Below are 16,238 nucleotides of genomic sequence, written 5' to 3'. Positions count from 1 at the left end.
CATTCTGTTGAATCGGGATCTAATTTATAGTTACCTAAACTTCAATTGCCGAATATATTTTTCCAAAGATCCGTGCTCCTTCGGTCCTACCTAATTATCTTCTAGGGGTGGGACGGGATTAGTCATCAGAATCATACTTGCGTGTCAGAGTAATATGTTTACCTGAGTATATTAGAAGTATTGTCAGGCTGGATGTGGAAGGTGCAAGCACCACCCACCTCCGGGTCTACGACCCGTCGCAGTACCTATATGGCCCCTACGGGGCTCAGGAATCCCCATATATCCGCCACAATCTGGGACAACATCTGGAACAAATATATATACCAAATAACTAGAAAACAATAGAAAAGGAAGCAATAACGGATATAATGAGAGGGTTGTCCCAGATGTGGCAGATGTGGCAGATGTTTCAGAAAAATTATGAGAGGACATCCCCCCAGAAAAAGTTTTATTTTTACCCCCCAGATCCGCCACATCCGGAACATCTGGAACAAGTCAGGATTCCGTCTAATAACCTGTTAGGAGCAGTGAGATAGCAAACCAGGTAAGTTAGCAGGTAAGCCCCTAGAAGGACTATAGAGCCAGTAAGACCAACCCCATCCCACCCCCATCAGAAAAAATAAGTAATTGAACAATGGGTATACCATAAGTAATCTATAAGGACAGATAACATGTATACCCCGCACGTAGTATCAGTAATCCCCGAACTTGTAGGCCATATCCTGGAATGCATTCCAAGTAGCAATTTCGGGCCACATCTTCTAGAAGTCAGCCCAATCTGGAGAGCCGAAGCTGAACGAGTACTCTGGAAGCGGCATAAAAAAGCCGAGGAGGCATACGACAGGGCAGTAGAAAAGAAGGAAAAAGCAAATGATGCTCTTGGCCAATCATTGGAGGAGGAGGGTATCCTCCATGAACTTGAATGGGAGGCATATCAAAAGGCTTATAAAGAGTTAACGGACACTAGAAAAAAGCTAACTATAGTAAAAGGAGCTCTTGAGCGGTTTGGATTTCAGATATATGTAGTTTGAAAAAGGGGAAGGGAAGATTTAGAGCAGTCGTAAAGGTTCGTGGTTTATAGTTTTTTTTTACCCCTAGAAGATAACCAGATATAACCGGAGGACCGCAGAATCGCAGGACCATAGGACTACAGGAGGGTAACCTGGTAGGAGTGCAGATCTTTGGAAAAAATATTCGGCAATTGAAGATTAGGTAACTATAAATTAGTACTCGATTTGATAGAACAAAAAATGACTGCCCAAACTAGCACTCAAGCTCAAGTTATCTCCAAGTTCGGTGAACAAAAGAAGGCTTTTAGTATTGATGAGCTTAAACGGCTCATTAACGCTGCAAAGAATATGAGGGATCTCAATCAAGCTAAAGGTTATCTTTGCAGTTACTTTATCCCCTGTTCCAACCCGCATGGAGTCTTCATGTGGCGATCAGAAATCAAAAACCTTGAGCACATCCCTGATAAAAATATTAATAAACTTATCCGTCCAATTACCAAAGTCTTTTACACACAATCTGAACAGGGTCCTTCACAAAAGGTTGAATTTAATATCAACAAATGGTTTATGATCGAATATAGTACTGTATGTGTAGCTACCTGTGACCCTCAAAAATCCCGTATCTTTAAACTAGGTGGCCAACTTTATCTCAATATCTTTCCAGGATTCCTCCATATCCTGCGTTCGATATCCACTTTGAATCTACAACCCACCTCGCGGTTAAATTTATCTTCTTTCACATTCAGGATATCTGGTGTTCAGGCGATTGGAATCTTACTGAGTATATCATAAAGTGGTTGGCCGGTGTGGCAGCTGGAAGGAAAATGTATTCTCTACCTGAAATCTGGACAGGGTTGGGGTAAGAGTATTATAACAGATTTCATTCAACGTAGTGTCTTAGGTACTCAACTTGTTTATAAGACCAGCGATCCTCAAACGATTCTTGGAAGTTTTAATGGGCAATTACAAGGTAAGGTTCTTCTCCTCCTCGAGGAAATGCCTACAGAAAAAAGCCAGTGGAATAATCTGTATTGATCGTTGAAGGATAAGGTAACAGGTGACATAATGGAAATCCATGAAAAATACAAGATGCCAACACATTACAAAAACTTTATATCCACCATTGTATTCACTAATGAAAATGCTCTCAGAGTGGAGAATGACGATAGGTGCACAGTGTTCTTGGATGTATCACCATCCCGCAAGGGAGACCTCAACTACTTTAAGAAACTCAGTAACGCTATGAAATACCCAGGCGCCAGTGAGGCATTCTATGCTTACTTGAGAGCCATTGCAGATGCTTATCCAGACTTCAATGGGAATCCACCACCTATGACAACATCTAAGCAGGATCACATCATATCGACTCTTCCACCCCTATTTCAATTCATAAAGGACACTTACCTCATAGTAAAAAATCATATAACCGATCTACCTGTTTAAGAATTTTATAGGGTATATACTTCATACTGTGAAACTCATTGCATTACACCCCTATCAAAGATAAACGCTTCTAGAATCCTATCAAATGAGTTGGGTATAAATAGCAGAAAAATACGTGTAGGTAAGGCAACACCACGAGTTTATAGCATATCCAGGGAGGACCTTTACAAGAAGTTTCTCACCAAAAAATGGATCCACGAAACAGATGAAATCAATATAAAAGGAATAAATGTAGAAACTCCTGAGAAGCCCGCATCTGATCCAAATGCCTTGGTAAAGTTCTTGGCAAATATATATAATCCAGCTAGTAAATCGCAAGTAGATCAAGAGGAAGTGGAGCCAGTTGTTGAGAAACCTGCTGAGGAAAAACCCGCTCCTGTCGAGAAGAAGCCTACTGAAGAGAAACCAGTTTCCAAAAAGACTTCACCACCAGTACCACTTAAGCCCGATTGCTTGAAGGCAAAACCCGCACCTGTCATCAATGAGGATCCTATTCCTGAGGAATCTCCAGCTCCTATAGAGTCAGATACTAATGAACCTATAGATAGCTTCTCGGACTGTTATCTATCTGATGAGGAACCTGATCAAGAAAATGAGCTGTCTGCTGAGAAACCTGCATTTAAAGCTGATGATGACTACGACGTTTTAGATGACTTGCTATCTGACTCAGATTTTACAACTGTGAACCCAGCTCCTGAACAACAATCCGAGTCTCCCGCAGAATCTTCTGCATCTGTCACTAAGCCTGATTCAGAACCAGCTCCTGAAGAGCAACCTATCCCAGAACTCGATACAGAACTAGAAGTTGACCGGGACCCTGAACCAAAGGAAGGTACTCAAGCACACTGGGCTTGGCATGAAAGACACTGATGGGATCGTAAGCCATGGGTCAAGAATTCAAAGGACCAGGTCTTCAATGATCTCTACAATACAGGTAAGGATTTATGGGCTAAGTACCAAGACGTGTCAGACGAGTATGACTGGAAAATACTCGTGTTTGAAGTAGAGGAATGTCCCACAACACGTATTGAGGACGAGTACCAGTACTACCTTAGGGAAGTAGTAGACCGCTTCAAGGACTGGATCGAATATAATGGGAACTCACCTAAAACACCTAGCCGTAAAGAACTCGCAAATCTAATAAGAGTATACAAGGAGGATCGTGATGCTGAGATTATCCCTACTACCTCTGGTTATGAAACTATGAAGATAAATAAAGGTAAGGCACGAGAAATCCCAGAGGAACGTCCAAAAACTGATATGGAACATGAATGGGAGGCCGCCAATGGAATCATCGATGACTGGAATGAAAAGGATACTGAGGGCGCTATCAATGACATATTGTAAGCGCTATTTGAGATTATTTCTTTTTTTTTCGTATATATATAGAAAGATATTATTTATAGTTAAAGACAAGTCATATACATAAAAATGCAATACTCAAGAATCGCCCGCACTTTACCAACACGACCTGACATCAAGGAACTTCAGTATTCCAGTGCCCGCTTTTCCAGAGGAGCTATCGCCAGACTCGGTCAGACTCTCCAGGCGCGATTTCCAGATAGAAAGTTCCAGATCCTACTTCCCTATGAAAACTGGAAACTCGGTGGATGGACATCAGGAAACCAACCAGCCAGCCTCTTCTCACTCTTGGACCACTATGATGAAGCACAACTACCAGATGATGCAGATCCTGATTACTTTGAACGATTCATAATTTATGTGAGAGATGCTCCACTGGTTGCAGGGGGATGCAATGGGGAGCTAAATGATTGCCTGTATGAATGCCTGAAGCATATCTATGGTATATTCTCTAAAATACCCGAGACTATAAAAAAGCCTGAATATATCAAAAAGGCATTAGGTCTCAATCGTGATGCTCCAGTTCCAGTCTCATATATGGATAAGGTTGAACAACTTGCAGAAAGTCTTGCACTTAATATTGTAGGGATTCCACTCGAATTTCCAAGAGCAAATCTGACAGACGTGCAACCTTCATCCTGTCTGAAGGCCACTACTCTCTTGCACTGAATCCTGGAAGACTTCACCCTAGTAAATTAGATAGAAAACAAAAGTCTCCCTTTGTTTATCGTGAAGATGGGGTTAATAATGTAGTAACAATATACAATGGTAAGACAGTTAAGTCTCTTACAGTTGGACAGTTTCAGAAAGGTAAGAACTCTGATAGTTACTCCTTCATCCCTATTGAGAAGAATCGTAAAACTGGAATATATGAAACACTTGAGGAAACATACCAGAGGATTCATGAAGAGTGGGATTCCTTTCTACAGGCTACAAAGAAGTTCGGTCTAGGAATCGACTTATCTTACCACAACTGGTCGTACAAGAGAACTGCTCTCTGGCTTTTTGAACGGTTTAGTGTAGAAGTTCCAGCTAATGATCCTCTTGATCCAGTCGAAGCAGAGTGGATAAGTGATGCAATGATGGGAGGTCTTATCTGGGCAGATAATGAATGGAAGGGCTATGGAAGACAATACGACGTGACAAGTTTGTATCCAAGTATTCAGCAATCAAATGCTAACTTTCCAATCCAACAAGGTAAGTTTCAAATACTCAAAGACTTTGTAGACCACAGAGGTTATGCCTTGTATGGATTATTTCGTGCTAGCTCTCAGGGAGCGCCCAAGGGCAAGGTAAGTGGTAATGACATTCTCTTCCGACAGAATAAGAGGGGAGTCTATACATTCATTGACTTACAACGAGCAAAGAAACTTGGTCTTGATATACAGTTAATCCAGGATGGAAAGCCAAATGCCTTGATATATGACAGAGAAGCAAGAATTCCTGGGACTGTAATATTTGGTGAGTATGTTCACTTTTTCTTCAATATAAAGAACCAGGGTGGCGTGGCCGGTCGTGTTGCAAAGAGAGTTCTCAATACATTATGGGGAGCACTCTACCAGAGGAAATGCAATTACAAGACACTCACCACAGATCAAACAGATCCATTCAAGTTTCCAGAAGGCCACACACTTGACTCCATCATACCAGTAGGATCTGACCAGTGGCGATTCCAATTCACAAACCCAGGTAGTCCCTTCAAGGGTGAGTATCCTAGGATTGCTCCATTCTTATTAACACATGGACGGAAGATGACTTCAGAGTTATTAGAACTATATAAGGATAAAGTACGACGTATCCATACAGATGGATTTATTCTAGAGGAACAGCTGAGTAGTCCTACACTTATCACTTGTCCAGAAAATGCATCCAAAGCATTGAAAGCTCTCAAGTTTGAAACCGCAGGATACTGCCATGTGAAAAATGCAAACAAGGTTATCTGGACATGATTGCTAAGAATGCAGTTGGATTTACAGTAGGTATATATATTTTTTTCTTGCTTGAATGTAAAGTCAATTTGAAGATTCCTATTTATTACAAAGTACAAAAAAGTATAAGGAATCATGTCAACATATACTGAATTAGCAAGTATTATTAACTGCACTGACAGCATTAGTGATGAAGTTATTTATGATGCATCATGCAATCAGTTCACCATTGTCTCTGATGAAACTGTCTTCAAGATTATCCATGCATTAAAAGACACTATAGTAGTCGCATTAGTATCTGGGTTTAGCAAAACCAGCTACCTTGTCCAGGATCATGTGAAGTATATCAAGAGAATTCAGACAGCAAAGTCTCCTGTATAATATGTGAAGTTCGTGGCCAGAAAACTCTTTCCAGATAATGCAGCATATACTGCTAAAATAGCAAAGATTCGTGAATCATACAAGAATAAACAAGCTCTTTTAGACAAACTTGAGGCCCTCTTCGAGTTGTATTATAATGTAACTAAGGACTCATTAACAGGTCCCCCAAAGTGAGCTGTCACTATGAATGAGGCTGAGAAAACCTTAGCAGAACTTCTTGCATAAGCGGCTCCTGTACGAATTTAGTTTATATTTTTTATCCATTTGTAATGGGTATACAGTAATTGAAGATGGCTATAGTATAAGTAACATAACATCATGTTGGACCGATTACCAGTAGAAATAGTCAAATGCATTGTTGCAAAGATCCCAGATACTAACCTTATTGCAGCGAGTAAAGTAGATAGTGTGTGGTGGCAGGAGGTTCGTCAAGAAGCATATAAGGGATGGAAAAATTACGCTACTACAATTGGGCATGTCCAAGCTCTTGGAAAGCCGTTTGAAAAAGGGAATATTGACTGGATATCATTTGAAGATGTAAACGACTTCTATAAAAGATGGATAGACCGCCTCACCGAGGATCAGCTTTATATTATGGAGAAAATGCTTAGGAATGGAATGGTTGTGAACCCCCAGGAAAGGGAAACCATAGAGCATGCATTAAGTGAACATAGATGGGGAGGTGATCCTTGGAGATTGGACTGGAAGTGGAATGATTGGATTCAACAGGAGTAAGCATTTTGTACTTGACTTTCGTAGGAATTACCCTGCAGAGTCATTTTTTTTAGATCCGGCCGGCATTACCGCGTAATCCCGAATTACCGAAAAAAGAAATTTATGTTACACAAGGTTCCAAACGCATTCTTACCAAATCGATTTTTTGTGGAACGGGTATCGCCCAAAAAGGAAATGATCTACGTACCGCATTAAATCACGTGACATGAACTCCGTTCACATTTTCTGTAATATAATCCATAGTTTTTCCATGAATACATTCTAGGCCAATAACCCAGTAACTTATTTATCAGGTATCCTTGCATTTTTTCGACAAGGATTGATGACCATGTAACCTTATCATCAGGTATCCTTGCATTTTTGATAAGGACTGATGACCATGTAACCTCATCATCAGGTATTCTTGTATTTTTTGATAAGGACTGATGACCATGTCACTTGGTTATTAAAAATTGAAGAAAACTATTAGGTATGTAGATACATACAGAAAAAAAGACATGTCTTACCCTTATATATATAGCTAACCCTATAACTGGACATCCAATTATTATCGGTGGAGATACCTTTAATCGAATAGTTATGGAATCCCATGATTATATTGATGGAAGGCTTGTCCGTAGACAAACTGCACCTCCACCTGAAGAGCAACCTGTATATTTAAATACAGATACAGGACGTTATGTTCGACGTGGTACTAAAACATATCATAGACTGATTGAGAGTGACTATGAGGTAGTTGAGGATTACTACCTTGTCCATTATGAAGAAGAGGCGCTTATAGAGGAAATTATCAATGAAACACGCTATAATGAGGAAAATCTTGATGGGCAGCGGTTAACTTTCAATGATATACAACAAATCAGGACCGCTATTCAGGCTGACCAAGATGAATATGATGATTTTATCTTACAGCAAGATACGACTAACGGGACACCTTCCTCTAGTCCTTCCGGTCATCCACGAACTTTGGAGGACCATACCCCAAGACTTGCAGAGCTTAATATTGAGTTGTGTAGGGAATGTCTCATGCCTGTAAGCCCAAGTGACTTAACGGACAAGTTGTGTAAAGACTGCTCCGAATAGTTACTTAATTTTGAATAATTCTTTTTTACATAAAGAAAGATAGCCATGTCAACATCAATCGTAATAAACCAGTGCCAAAACTATGGAGTAATCACTCTAAAAACAGCACATAGAGGATTATCCAGTGTATTATACAGACAGATTATAAAGAAGATTAGTGATAAGAATGACCCTCTACAAGCCTTGGGACTTGCTAGGGATAAGTTAGTTCATATCATTCGTCGGGCAAGTAATGTGGACTTTACACAATTGTTTACACAAAGACTGGATATGAAAATTATGGATGGAGAGCCATATGAAGATATTAGGAAGTGGCTACTTGAACAGCTTATAGCCATAGGTTGTGATAGTGGAGAAATTGCCTTATATCAATTTCTAAGGGATACATATCCAGATGGTATTGACGAGCCTTTCAATACATTCTATGAGAACTATGTAAATCATATAAGTAATTCAATGATTAAGAACTTTGCTTCTCGTGCCTTAAGAGCAATAGGGTTGAAGGCTAAGATGTTAAGGATTGACTTTGAAGGCTGTAAAAAAAGTGCTATGATTCTTAGAGCTTCTGCAGACGAATTACTTGATATTCTCACAAGATACTATTAATCCCTACTTGTAATGCTCGACGGTCCATGTGGCTCTTAGAAAAGATCTGTAAAAGGACTTCAATACCTTCTATTATTTTTTTATTATCCAGAGGGCGACTAGACTTCAGGGCTTCATATTGGGAGAATAACTCCTTCACATTCTCAGTTTTCAGAGTTTCAGTCTTTGCAATCCTACCCTGTACTTTTGCTAAGAAGTCCTGAAAGTCAGCTCCTAGGGTCTTACCAGAGAGTCCATAAGCTTCCCGAAAGACAAATTTAATCCAGGTATCTGTATTCTTAGCTAAGACACCAAGTACAAGTAAATGTTGACGCTCTTTAGGGGATGGAAATACCCAAGCAAATTCAATCAAGTGTCCACCTTTTTTTGCTTCAGATACAGCTTTCTGACCATAGGGACTAAACTTAAATCGAACTGTGATTGAACTGGGTTCAGACTGAGATCGAACTGGGTTCAAATTTGGATTAAACTGAGATTGAACTGAGATTGAACTAGGATTGAACTGAGATTGCTTTGTGATCGAACTGAGACTAGTATCTCATCTTACTCGAATGGACAGTGGATCACTTTTAGACCATCTAAGATCAAACACTACAAATTCACGTTGCAAAGTAAGATCATCAATTACTGGTGCTAATGACTCTGATTCTTCTGTATATAGGCAAATGATTCTCTTAGTATCTGTAAGGCTCCCATGACCTCCATGCAGTGAGATGTAGTTAACATTTTCTCGAATAGCCTTAGGAATGGCAAAGAATTTTTGGGCTACATAAATATATGAAATATTTTTGTGTCGTCCATGTGTAAAGTAACCAGTGATGAGATCCTGGATTTTTTTAGGTGCATCCATCAAATCCTTGAAGATTACCACAGTAGCTTGAGTAGGGTCGAAGGAGTCAATCTCTGGAATCTCACTATGGGTTACTGCAGTGAATGGGATCTTCTCCTCTTCGAAAAAATCATGTACAACTGCCCACTTCAGCTCATCAAGATATCTGCCAACTAAAAGTACTGCATCACATAGTATATACCGATTACCATCCTCCTTTGCCTTCTTGTCACCCATTAACAAGTTAATGATCATAGTTGTCTTACCTGAGTCTGAGCTACCTGCTACGGCTAATCGAAAGGGCCATGATGGAGCAAACTCATTGCCTTGTCTTGAGTCAGTCGTGTACTCGTCCAAATTGTATACATAAAGATCCATTTGAATTTTATTCTTACTTAGTTTAAATACTATGTCGACATCAACACCAATTCCAGTTTATACTCCTTCAGAACCTACTGGACCGCTTTCTGCACATTTGGCCAATGAAGAAGACGATGATGAATTAGTTAGAATACTAAAGGCTCATGCAAATTTATTGACTACTAGGGGTCGTTTAACTGTTGATTCAGAGATACAGGAGGCAAATAATCAAATCAAACATATTATTAATATATTAATGTATTGCTGTAAAGCAAAACATGAAGAACTTGGTATTACAAAAGATTTGTTAGTTTTTGCACAAGGTAAGATAAATGCATTTGATGAAACGTTTACTAATTTAGAACGTCAATTAGTTATTATACGTGCTGCCAATGATAATTTCATAGAAGAAAACTATAACCTGCAAAGAGATTATGATACTATGGTAGAGCTTCGTCGACAGGCTATAGGTGAACGTAATCAGGCACGACATGAACGTAATGTATTACAAGCAGATTATACTCAAGCAGTAATGGATCGTAATGAGGCTCAAAATGCTGTGAATCGTGGTAATATCCTTCTAAATCATTGGCGGCTGAGGGCTACTCGGACTGGAGGACAACTTGTATTGGCTAATGCGCAACTTGTACAGGTTAATGCATAGCTAGCACATGCTAATAATAGGGTGCGTTTTGGGATTCAGACATTAGGGAGACTTAGGAATAGACTTTTCCAACAGATAGCTGCTCTTAGAATTCAGGTACAATGGTTTCGAATTAGACAATTGAACCCTCCTCCACCTCTTTTAAACAATCCACTAGAGACGATATGGCTACCACTGCGATAGGATTGCCGATTTTTGAGGGTAAAGCTACTGATGATATTGATACATTTGTTAGGCTTTATATGGGTTATCTTGATACTATTAATCTTAACCCATATGCTGCTGGAGGGTCACCAGAGTCTTGGAAAAGAGCTATGGGTATACTTAGAAGCTGCATGGCCGGTGAAGCAGCTGAATGGTTTGATCGAGAAATTACAGGAAAAAATTGGAAACTTTCTGGTATCACTTCAGCTGGTGAAGCTAATTTAGCTGCTTTTGTAGCATTAGTAATACCAGAAGGTGCAGGAGGACCGAATGTAGGTACCTATGTAAATGGGTCTGAAGCACAAATCTATTCAAGATATCCAGTTAATGCATTAGTAACTATTAGAGCAGCATTTATTCCTACTCATGATTTAATGGGTGGAGATGAAGCTTGGAAAAGAGCTGGTGCTCGTCCTACAGATAGAGCTGCTCCAGCTACTGCAGATGCTGGTGTTGCTGTTAATAATAATCATCCTATAGTTTTTCCAGGTATTAAACCTAATCAGGCGCTTTATTGGCTTAGAACACAATTTCCAACTGTTTTAGATGAAAAGAAACGTATCCATTTTAACAGTCTTTGCCAGGAAAATGAGCCAGTTGATGCATTTTATAGAACTGTAAAGAGGGCTGGAAAATTACTAAGACTAACTGATGATCTTATTATCGACCAGTTCTTTAGAGGTCTTTCAGCTGATAATATTTTTGAAGCAGAAAGGTTTTACAATCTTAATCCTGATGACTTGGTTAAACATCTGAGAAATTTAGAACGGAGAAGGGCTGAAATGCGCTTGGAGTTACAAGATAGAAATCGGCGACTTCGAGCAGATTACAGTGATATAACTCAACCTACATTAGGAAAACAGGAACCTGTCGTACTGACATCAAAGTCGTCTGGGGTTACTCAAGAACAATTACAAGAGTTGCTTAAGGCTCAGGCTGAAGAACTTACCAAGAATTTTCAGGTGCAATTTAAACAATTACAGGCTCGGCCAGTTCGTAATCCACCAGTCTATAGATAGCAGATTAAACCTGTTCGACCAAAACTACAGAGATGTGTTATTCAGGATCATCAGGATCCTGATTAAGATGATAGTTATGTAGAACCTGATGTTGGTGATGACCCTGATGCTCCTGAGTGGACTTTGGATGATCATCAAAATGCTATTGATCTTATTATGGGATATAAACGTGGGACGTCTAAAATACTTACAAATCAACTTCAGAAGGCTAAAGATAGACGTGATGATCTGGATTTGGCCTGAGCAATGAGAAACCTTGATCTTAATGATGATGCTATGGACATTGATACTGTGAGTTTTGGTGAAAAGGTAGAATTGAGAGAAAAAGATGGTGATGTCTATATGGTTCATGTTGGGTCAAAAAAAAAGTAGGTTCGAGTATCTCAAAACTTCTTAAGTCGTCCCCAAATAAGACAGCAGTTAGCTCTTCTAGTGTACCCTTGAAAGGCAAAGCAACCCCTGTTAAGATTCCTGTGAAAGTTATTGGTAGTAAGTCTATACCTGCAAAAGCTGTTACTAAGAATGACTTATTAAGCCTGTTAAGGTCTGCAGACTTTAGGAAATTACTCCGTGAGATTCTTCAGGAGGAGATGATGTCTGCTAGAAAAGTCACAGAGATTTCAGATGACTTAGCTAAGGAGGAACAAAAAGAGGATATCAGGGAATACGATCCTATGGATATTGATATAGCTCGTTTGGAGAATACTAAAGATCTTTTAGCACTGGATGGAGAGGTTAATGGGATAGCAATTCAGTGTTTAGCAGACACTTGTGCTAATGCGTCTTTTATTCAGAGAGAAGCTGCTGAGGAATTAGGGTTGGATATCGACAAGAGTATTACATACAACATATCTGGTGCTCTAGGAACAGGTAGGACATTCGGCATGGTAAAGGGAGTGTCAATCAAACTTACCCCTGATTATGCTATCACTGAGGATCTTGCAGTTTTAGATGGATACAAGCATAGGGAAATTGGATTGAGCCGGACGTGTCTGAAACGTTACAATTATGATGTCTATGAATCACGTGAACATATAGCCTTTACCTGTGATGGGAAGAATGTTTTTATTCCGATAGTTCCTGATGTGAATAGAGGAGACAAAAAATAAGACCCTTTAATTCTTCTATTTTTTTTTATTCCCAAAATTTGCGAATTAAGTCAGGGACATCTTCCTTCAACTGGTCAGCAGGTTCCCAAGTGGCTTCTGTATCTGGGTATCTCTCCCACTTAACCAAATACTGGTCTTGACCTTTTCTAATGCGATGCCGAAGTATCTGCTCAGGTACAAATCTTTCAGGTTGTCCTCTTATCACAGAGTCAGGTGGAGGCTTTTCATTAATAGGAACTACTTGCAATTCCTTTCGGGTATATGCACATTTGGATACACCTAATCGACCATGTGGTCTATTAAGGAGATATGTAGAAGGCTGTTCAGGTGAGAGTATCATTTTTTTGATTACACGAATGTTTAGGTTCCATCTTATGTCTTCTGTACGGAATTTTCTGTGAAGTTTGTTACCAAGTACAGAAATAGGTTCATCTAACTTGACTCTGACACGTGTTCCTTCAGAGAGGAGGTCTGTCTTTTTTGACACTTTGGGTGACCCTGTCAGAATGTCTGGGGGATTTCTCTGCCAGAGTTCATTTACTTTACTCACTATATTATGGAAATCTTCTGACCATTCCACGGATGTCACCCCAGTTTTCAACTCCTGTGCTACCATTCGTTTAAGAAGGGGTTCTTGGATGGCTTGGATAGCTCTTTCAGCATAAGATTGCTGTTTATGCCTTCCTGGTTCGCTGAACCTCATCATTACCCCTAGGCTGTTCAGGAAAAAATCACGTACCTGGTCGTTAGTGAATTCTGATCCGGAGTCTGTCTCCAGTCGATGTGTTGGAGGCTTGATATGATTTCTTCTATAGATTTTAACAAACCCGTTTAGTACTCTATTTGCAGTTTTATCCTTTAAGGGTTCTGCATCGACTCTCTTTCCCGCGACTTCTACCACTACGAGGAAATAGTGGAATCCTTTGAGGTCAACTGGCATCTCTGCAAGATCTGCCTGATGTGTTGCATTTGGTTTCCATACAATTACCTTTGGGCGTTCTGGTGATTTTTCCTTTAGGGGCTTTTTGTATAGGTTGTAGTGCTCTTCACCTTTTAAAATTCGTGCTGGTACTCTGGATAGACTGTAGTACTTGTAGTAATTCTCTAATTGTGACATATTACGACAAATTAAAGGAAAGATTTTAGACTTCAAATCTCAAGATGACACGATTTTACTGTCTAAAGTGCAAGAAGGAAACTGAGACTGCTAGTGAAATACAAGATATGACTACAAATGGGTGTTACCGGCTGCATGGTGACTGCACAATTTGTGGTATGCATAAGAATACTTTTACTGGAGTAGACTGGGTGATCAAGAAGAAGACTAAGGAGAACAAGAAAGAAATCGCTGCTAAGAGACAGCAGACAGCTTACAATCGGCAATGCAAAAAACTTGGACAGAAAATCTTAGATTCTGATGATGCGTGTAAACAGTGTATTGATAAATGCCTTAAGGAAGCAAAAAAGAGGAAGACGGATTAGTACTGTCTTCTAAACTTATCTGAATATGCTCTATTCTCAATACCCATTGTTCAATTACTTATTTTTTCTGATGGGGGTGGGACGGGGTTGGTCTTAGGGCAGTGACATTTATTACGTAATATTTTAGGGGGTGGGAGGGTATTTAAAGGTCATATAACATATAAGTGTAACGTAAGATTTTTCATATTACATGGGGTGGGGGAGTATGGGCTTATAGTAAATAGATATTACATAATAAATGTCACTGCCCTTACTGGCTCTATAGACCTTCTAGGGGCTTACCTGCTAACTTACCTGGTTTGCTATCTCACTGCTTCCAACAGATTATTAGACGGAATCCTGACTTTTTCCAGATGTTCCGGATGTGGCGGATCTGGGGGGGTAAAAATAAAACTTTTTCTGGGGGGATGTCCTCTCATAATTTTTCTGAAACATCTGCCACATCTGCCACATCCGGGACAACCCTCTCATTATATCCGTTATTGCTTCCTTTTCTATTGTTTTCTAGTTATTTGGTATATATATTTATTTCAGATATTGTCCCAGATTGTGGCAGATATATAAGGATTCCTGAGCCCCGTAGGGGCCATATAGGTACTGCGACGGGTCGTAGACCCAGAGGTGGGTGGTACTTGCACCTCCCACATCCAGCCCGACGACGAAGTGCAGATTATCCGCTTACTTGCTCACTGCGTTCGCTTTACATAAAGTAATCAACCCGCTAACCGAGGACTTAAACCTACCTGCTGACCTACCTGTTATCAGTTCGAAAAGCCAATTGGAGGCTAAGAAATGTGGGACAGATTTTTTGGGACAGACGGGACTGATGGGACGCATTTCGGGGGGTAAAAATAAAACTTTTTCTGGGGAGATGTCCTTTCCTATATTTCTGAAATGCCTGTCCCATTTGTCCCATCTGTCCTTCCCCTCTTATTCTCTCTTTTTTGCTTCCTTTTCTATTGTTTTCTGGTTTTTGGTTATATATTTATGGGACAGATATGGGGACAGATAGGGACACATATATGGGGATTCCCGCCCCACGAAGGGAGGATGTAAGTACTGCGAGACCGTGAGGCCGAGGTGGGGTGAGCGCTAGCGAGACACACTACCAGCCCGATGACTTACTTATCTCTAAAGTTTTTTGGACGGTGATGTATGCCTATCCTTCTACTATTGACCTGGAACCATGGTCCCATACCTTTTTCCTGCGAACACATTCTTTGTTCAATTCTTTATTGTTCTCTTCTCGATTAAATATCACGTGGTCTTTATTGTTCCGACCTCTAAGGAAAGATTTACGTCTGGCGATTCTACTCCGGTCTATTTTACCAAGAGATTTATTTATTTCCATGAAAAATGTTCAGAAGAATTTCTGCACTCATTATCTTGCTCAATTGATTACACCGTGTAGCTCTCGACTTCTCTCTTGGAAAGATTTACGCTTTCTTAAACGAGTATCAAACAAAGGATCTGTGCCTGCTTGGTTTAATTATTTATTTAATCTTATTGTTATTCCTAATTCTTCTTCTTTGTTTATTTTATCACAATTTAGAATTCCTGTTTCTCATACCGTAGCCCCTATTTCTTTTATAGATATTAGTCAGAATTATTGGTTTAACCCTCAATGGGCTATTTCTTTTAATCGTAATACTAATTCTTTTTTGTTGGCCGTGTGATTACTACCTATCCTGCTCCACGTAATGAAGCTCTTATTTCACATTGGATTGCGTCATCTGTTGATGATTTGCTTTCTGATTTTACTGCATGCCATGGTTGTATCTCTGCTATTCCGCGATCCTCTACCTCTAAAACTTTGATTAAACGATGTCCCTCTGAAGGATGCTTTTCTTATGTTCCGTTATCTAGTTTAATCCGTTATCCTACGAGACCTCATACTTATATACATGCAGATACTTGCTTAGTCTCGCTTTCTGCCTCGTTAAGCTTTGCCAAATCTCTTTTACTATTTTATCTTTTTGCTTCAGTTCAACTACCTCCTATGAATAATCAAGTGTCTAGGATT

At 39.7% G+C, this 16,238-nt stretch overlaps 4 protein-coding genes across 4 annotated transcripts; all 4 read left to right on the top strand.

The window, feature by feature from the left end:
* Positions 1 to 671: 671 nt before the first annotated feature.
* OCT59_024148 (uncharacterized protein) lies at positions 672 to 1,031 on the top strand (the record flags this gene model as incomplete). Its single annotated transcript, XM_066135216.1, has 1 exon — positions 672 to 1,031. One exon carries the CDS (start codon positions 672 to 674, stop codon positions 1,029 to 1,031), a length of 360 nt encoding a protein of 119 aa, XP_065991262.1.
* A 219-nt stretch (positions 1,032 to 1,250) lies between these two features.
* OCT59_024147 (uncharacterized protein) lies at positions 1,251 to 5,764 on the top strand (the record flags this gene model as incomplete). The annotated part of the gene is made up of 8 exons (XM_066135215.1): positions 1,251 to 1,595; positions 1,757 to 1,869; positions 1,932 to 1,980; positions 2,055 to 2,420; positions 2,514 to 3,285; positions 3,388 to 3,796; positions 3,899 to 4,361; positions 4,424 to 5,764. 8 exons carry the CDS (start codon positions 1,251 to 1,253, stop codon positions 5,762 to 5,764), a joined length of 3,858 nt encoding a protein of 1,285 aa, XP_065991261.1.
* A 114-nt stretch (positions 5,765 to 5,878) lies between these two features.
* On the top strand, positions 5,879 to 6,124 carry OCT59_024146 (uncharacterized protein; the record flags this gene model as incomplete). Its single annotated transcript, XM_066135214.1, has 1 exon — positions 5,879 to 6,124. The coding sequence occupies one exon, from the start codon at positions 5,879 to 5,881 to the stop codon at positions 6,122 to 6,124; it is 246 nt and encodes an 81-aa protein (XP_065991260.1).
* A 318-nt stretch (positions 6,125 to 6,442) lies between these two features.
* OCT59_024145 (uncharacterized protein) lies at positions 6,443 to 6,859 on the top strand (the record flags this gene model as incomplete). The annotated part of the gene is made up of 1 exon (XM_066135213.1): positions 6,443 to 6,859. One exon carries the CDS (start codon positions 6,443 to 6,445, stop codon positions 6,857 to 6,859), a length of 417 nt encoding a protein of 138 aa, XP_065991259.1.
* Positions 6,860 to 16,238: the final 9,379 nt, after the last annotated feature.

Source organism: Rhizophagus irregularis, chromosome 4 (assembly GCF_026210795.1).
Source record: "Rhizophagus irregularis chromosome 4, complete sequence".
Lineage (NCBI taxonomy): Eukaryota > Fungi > Glomeromycota > Glomeromycetes > Glomerales > Glomeraceae > Rhizophagus > Rhizophagus irregularis.
This window is presented reverse-complemented; position numbering and strand designations above follow the sequence as displayed.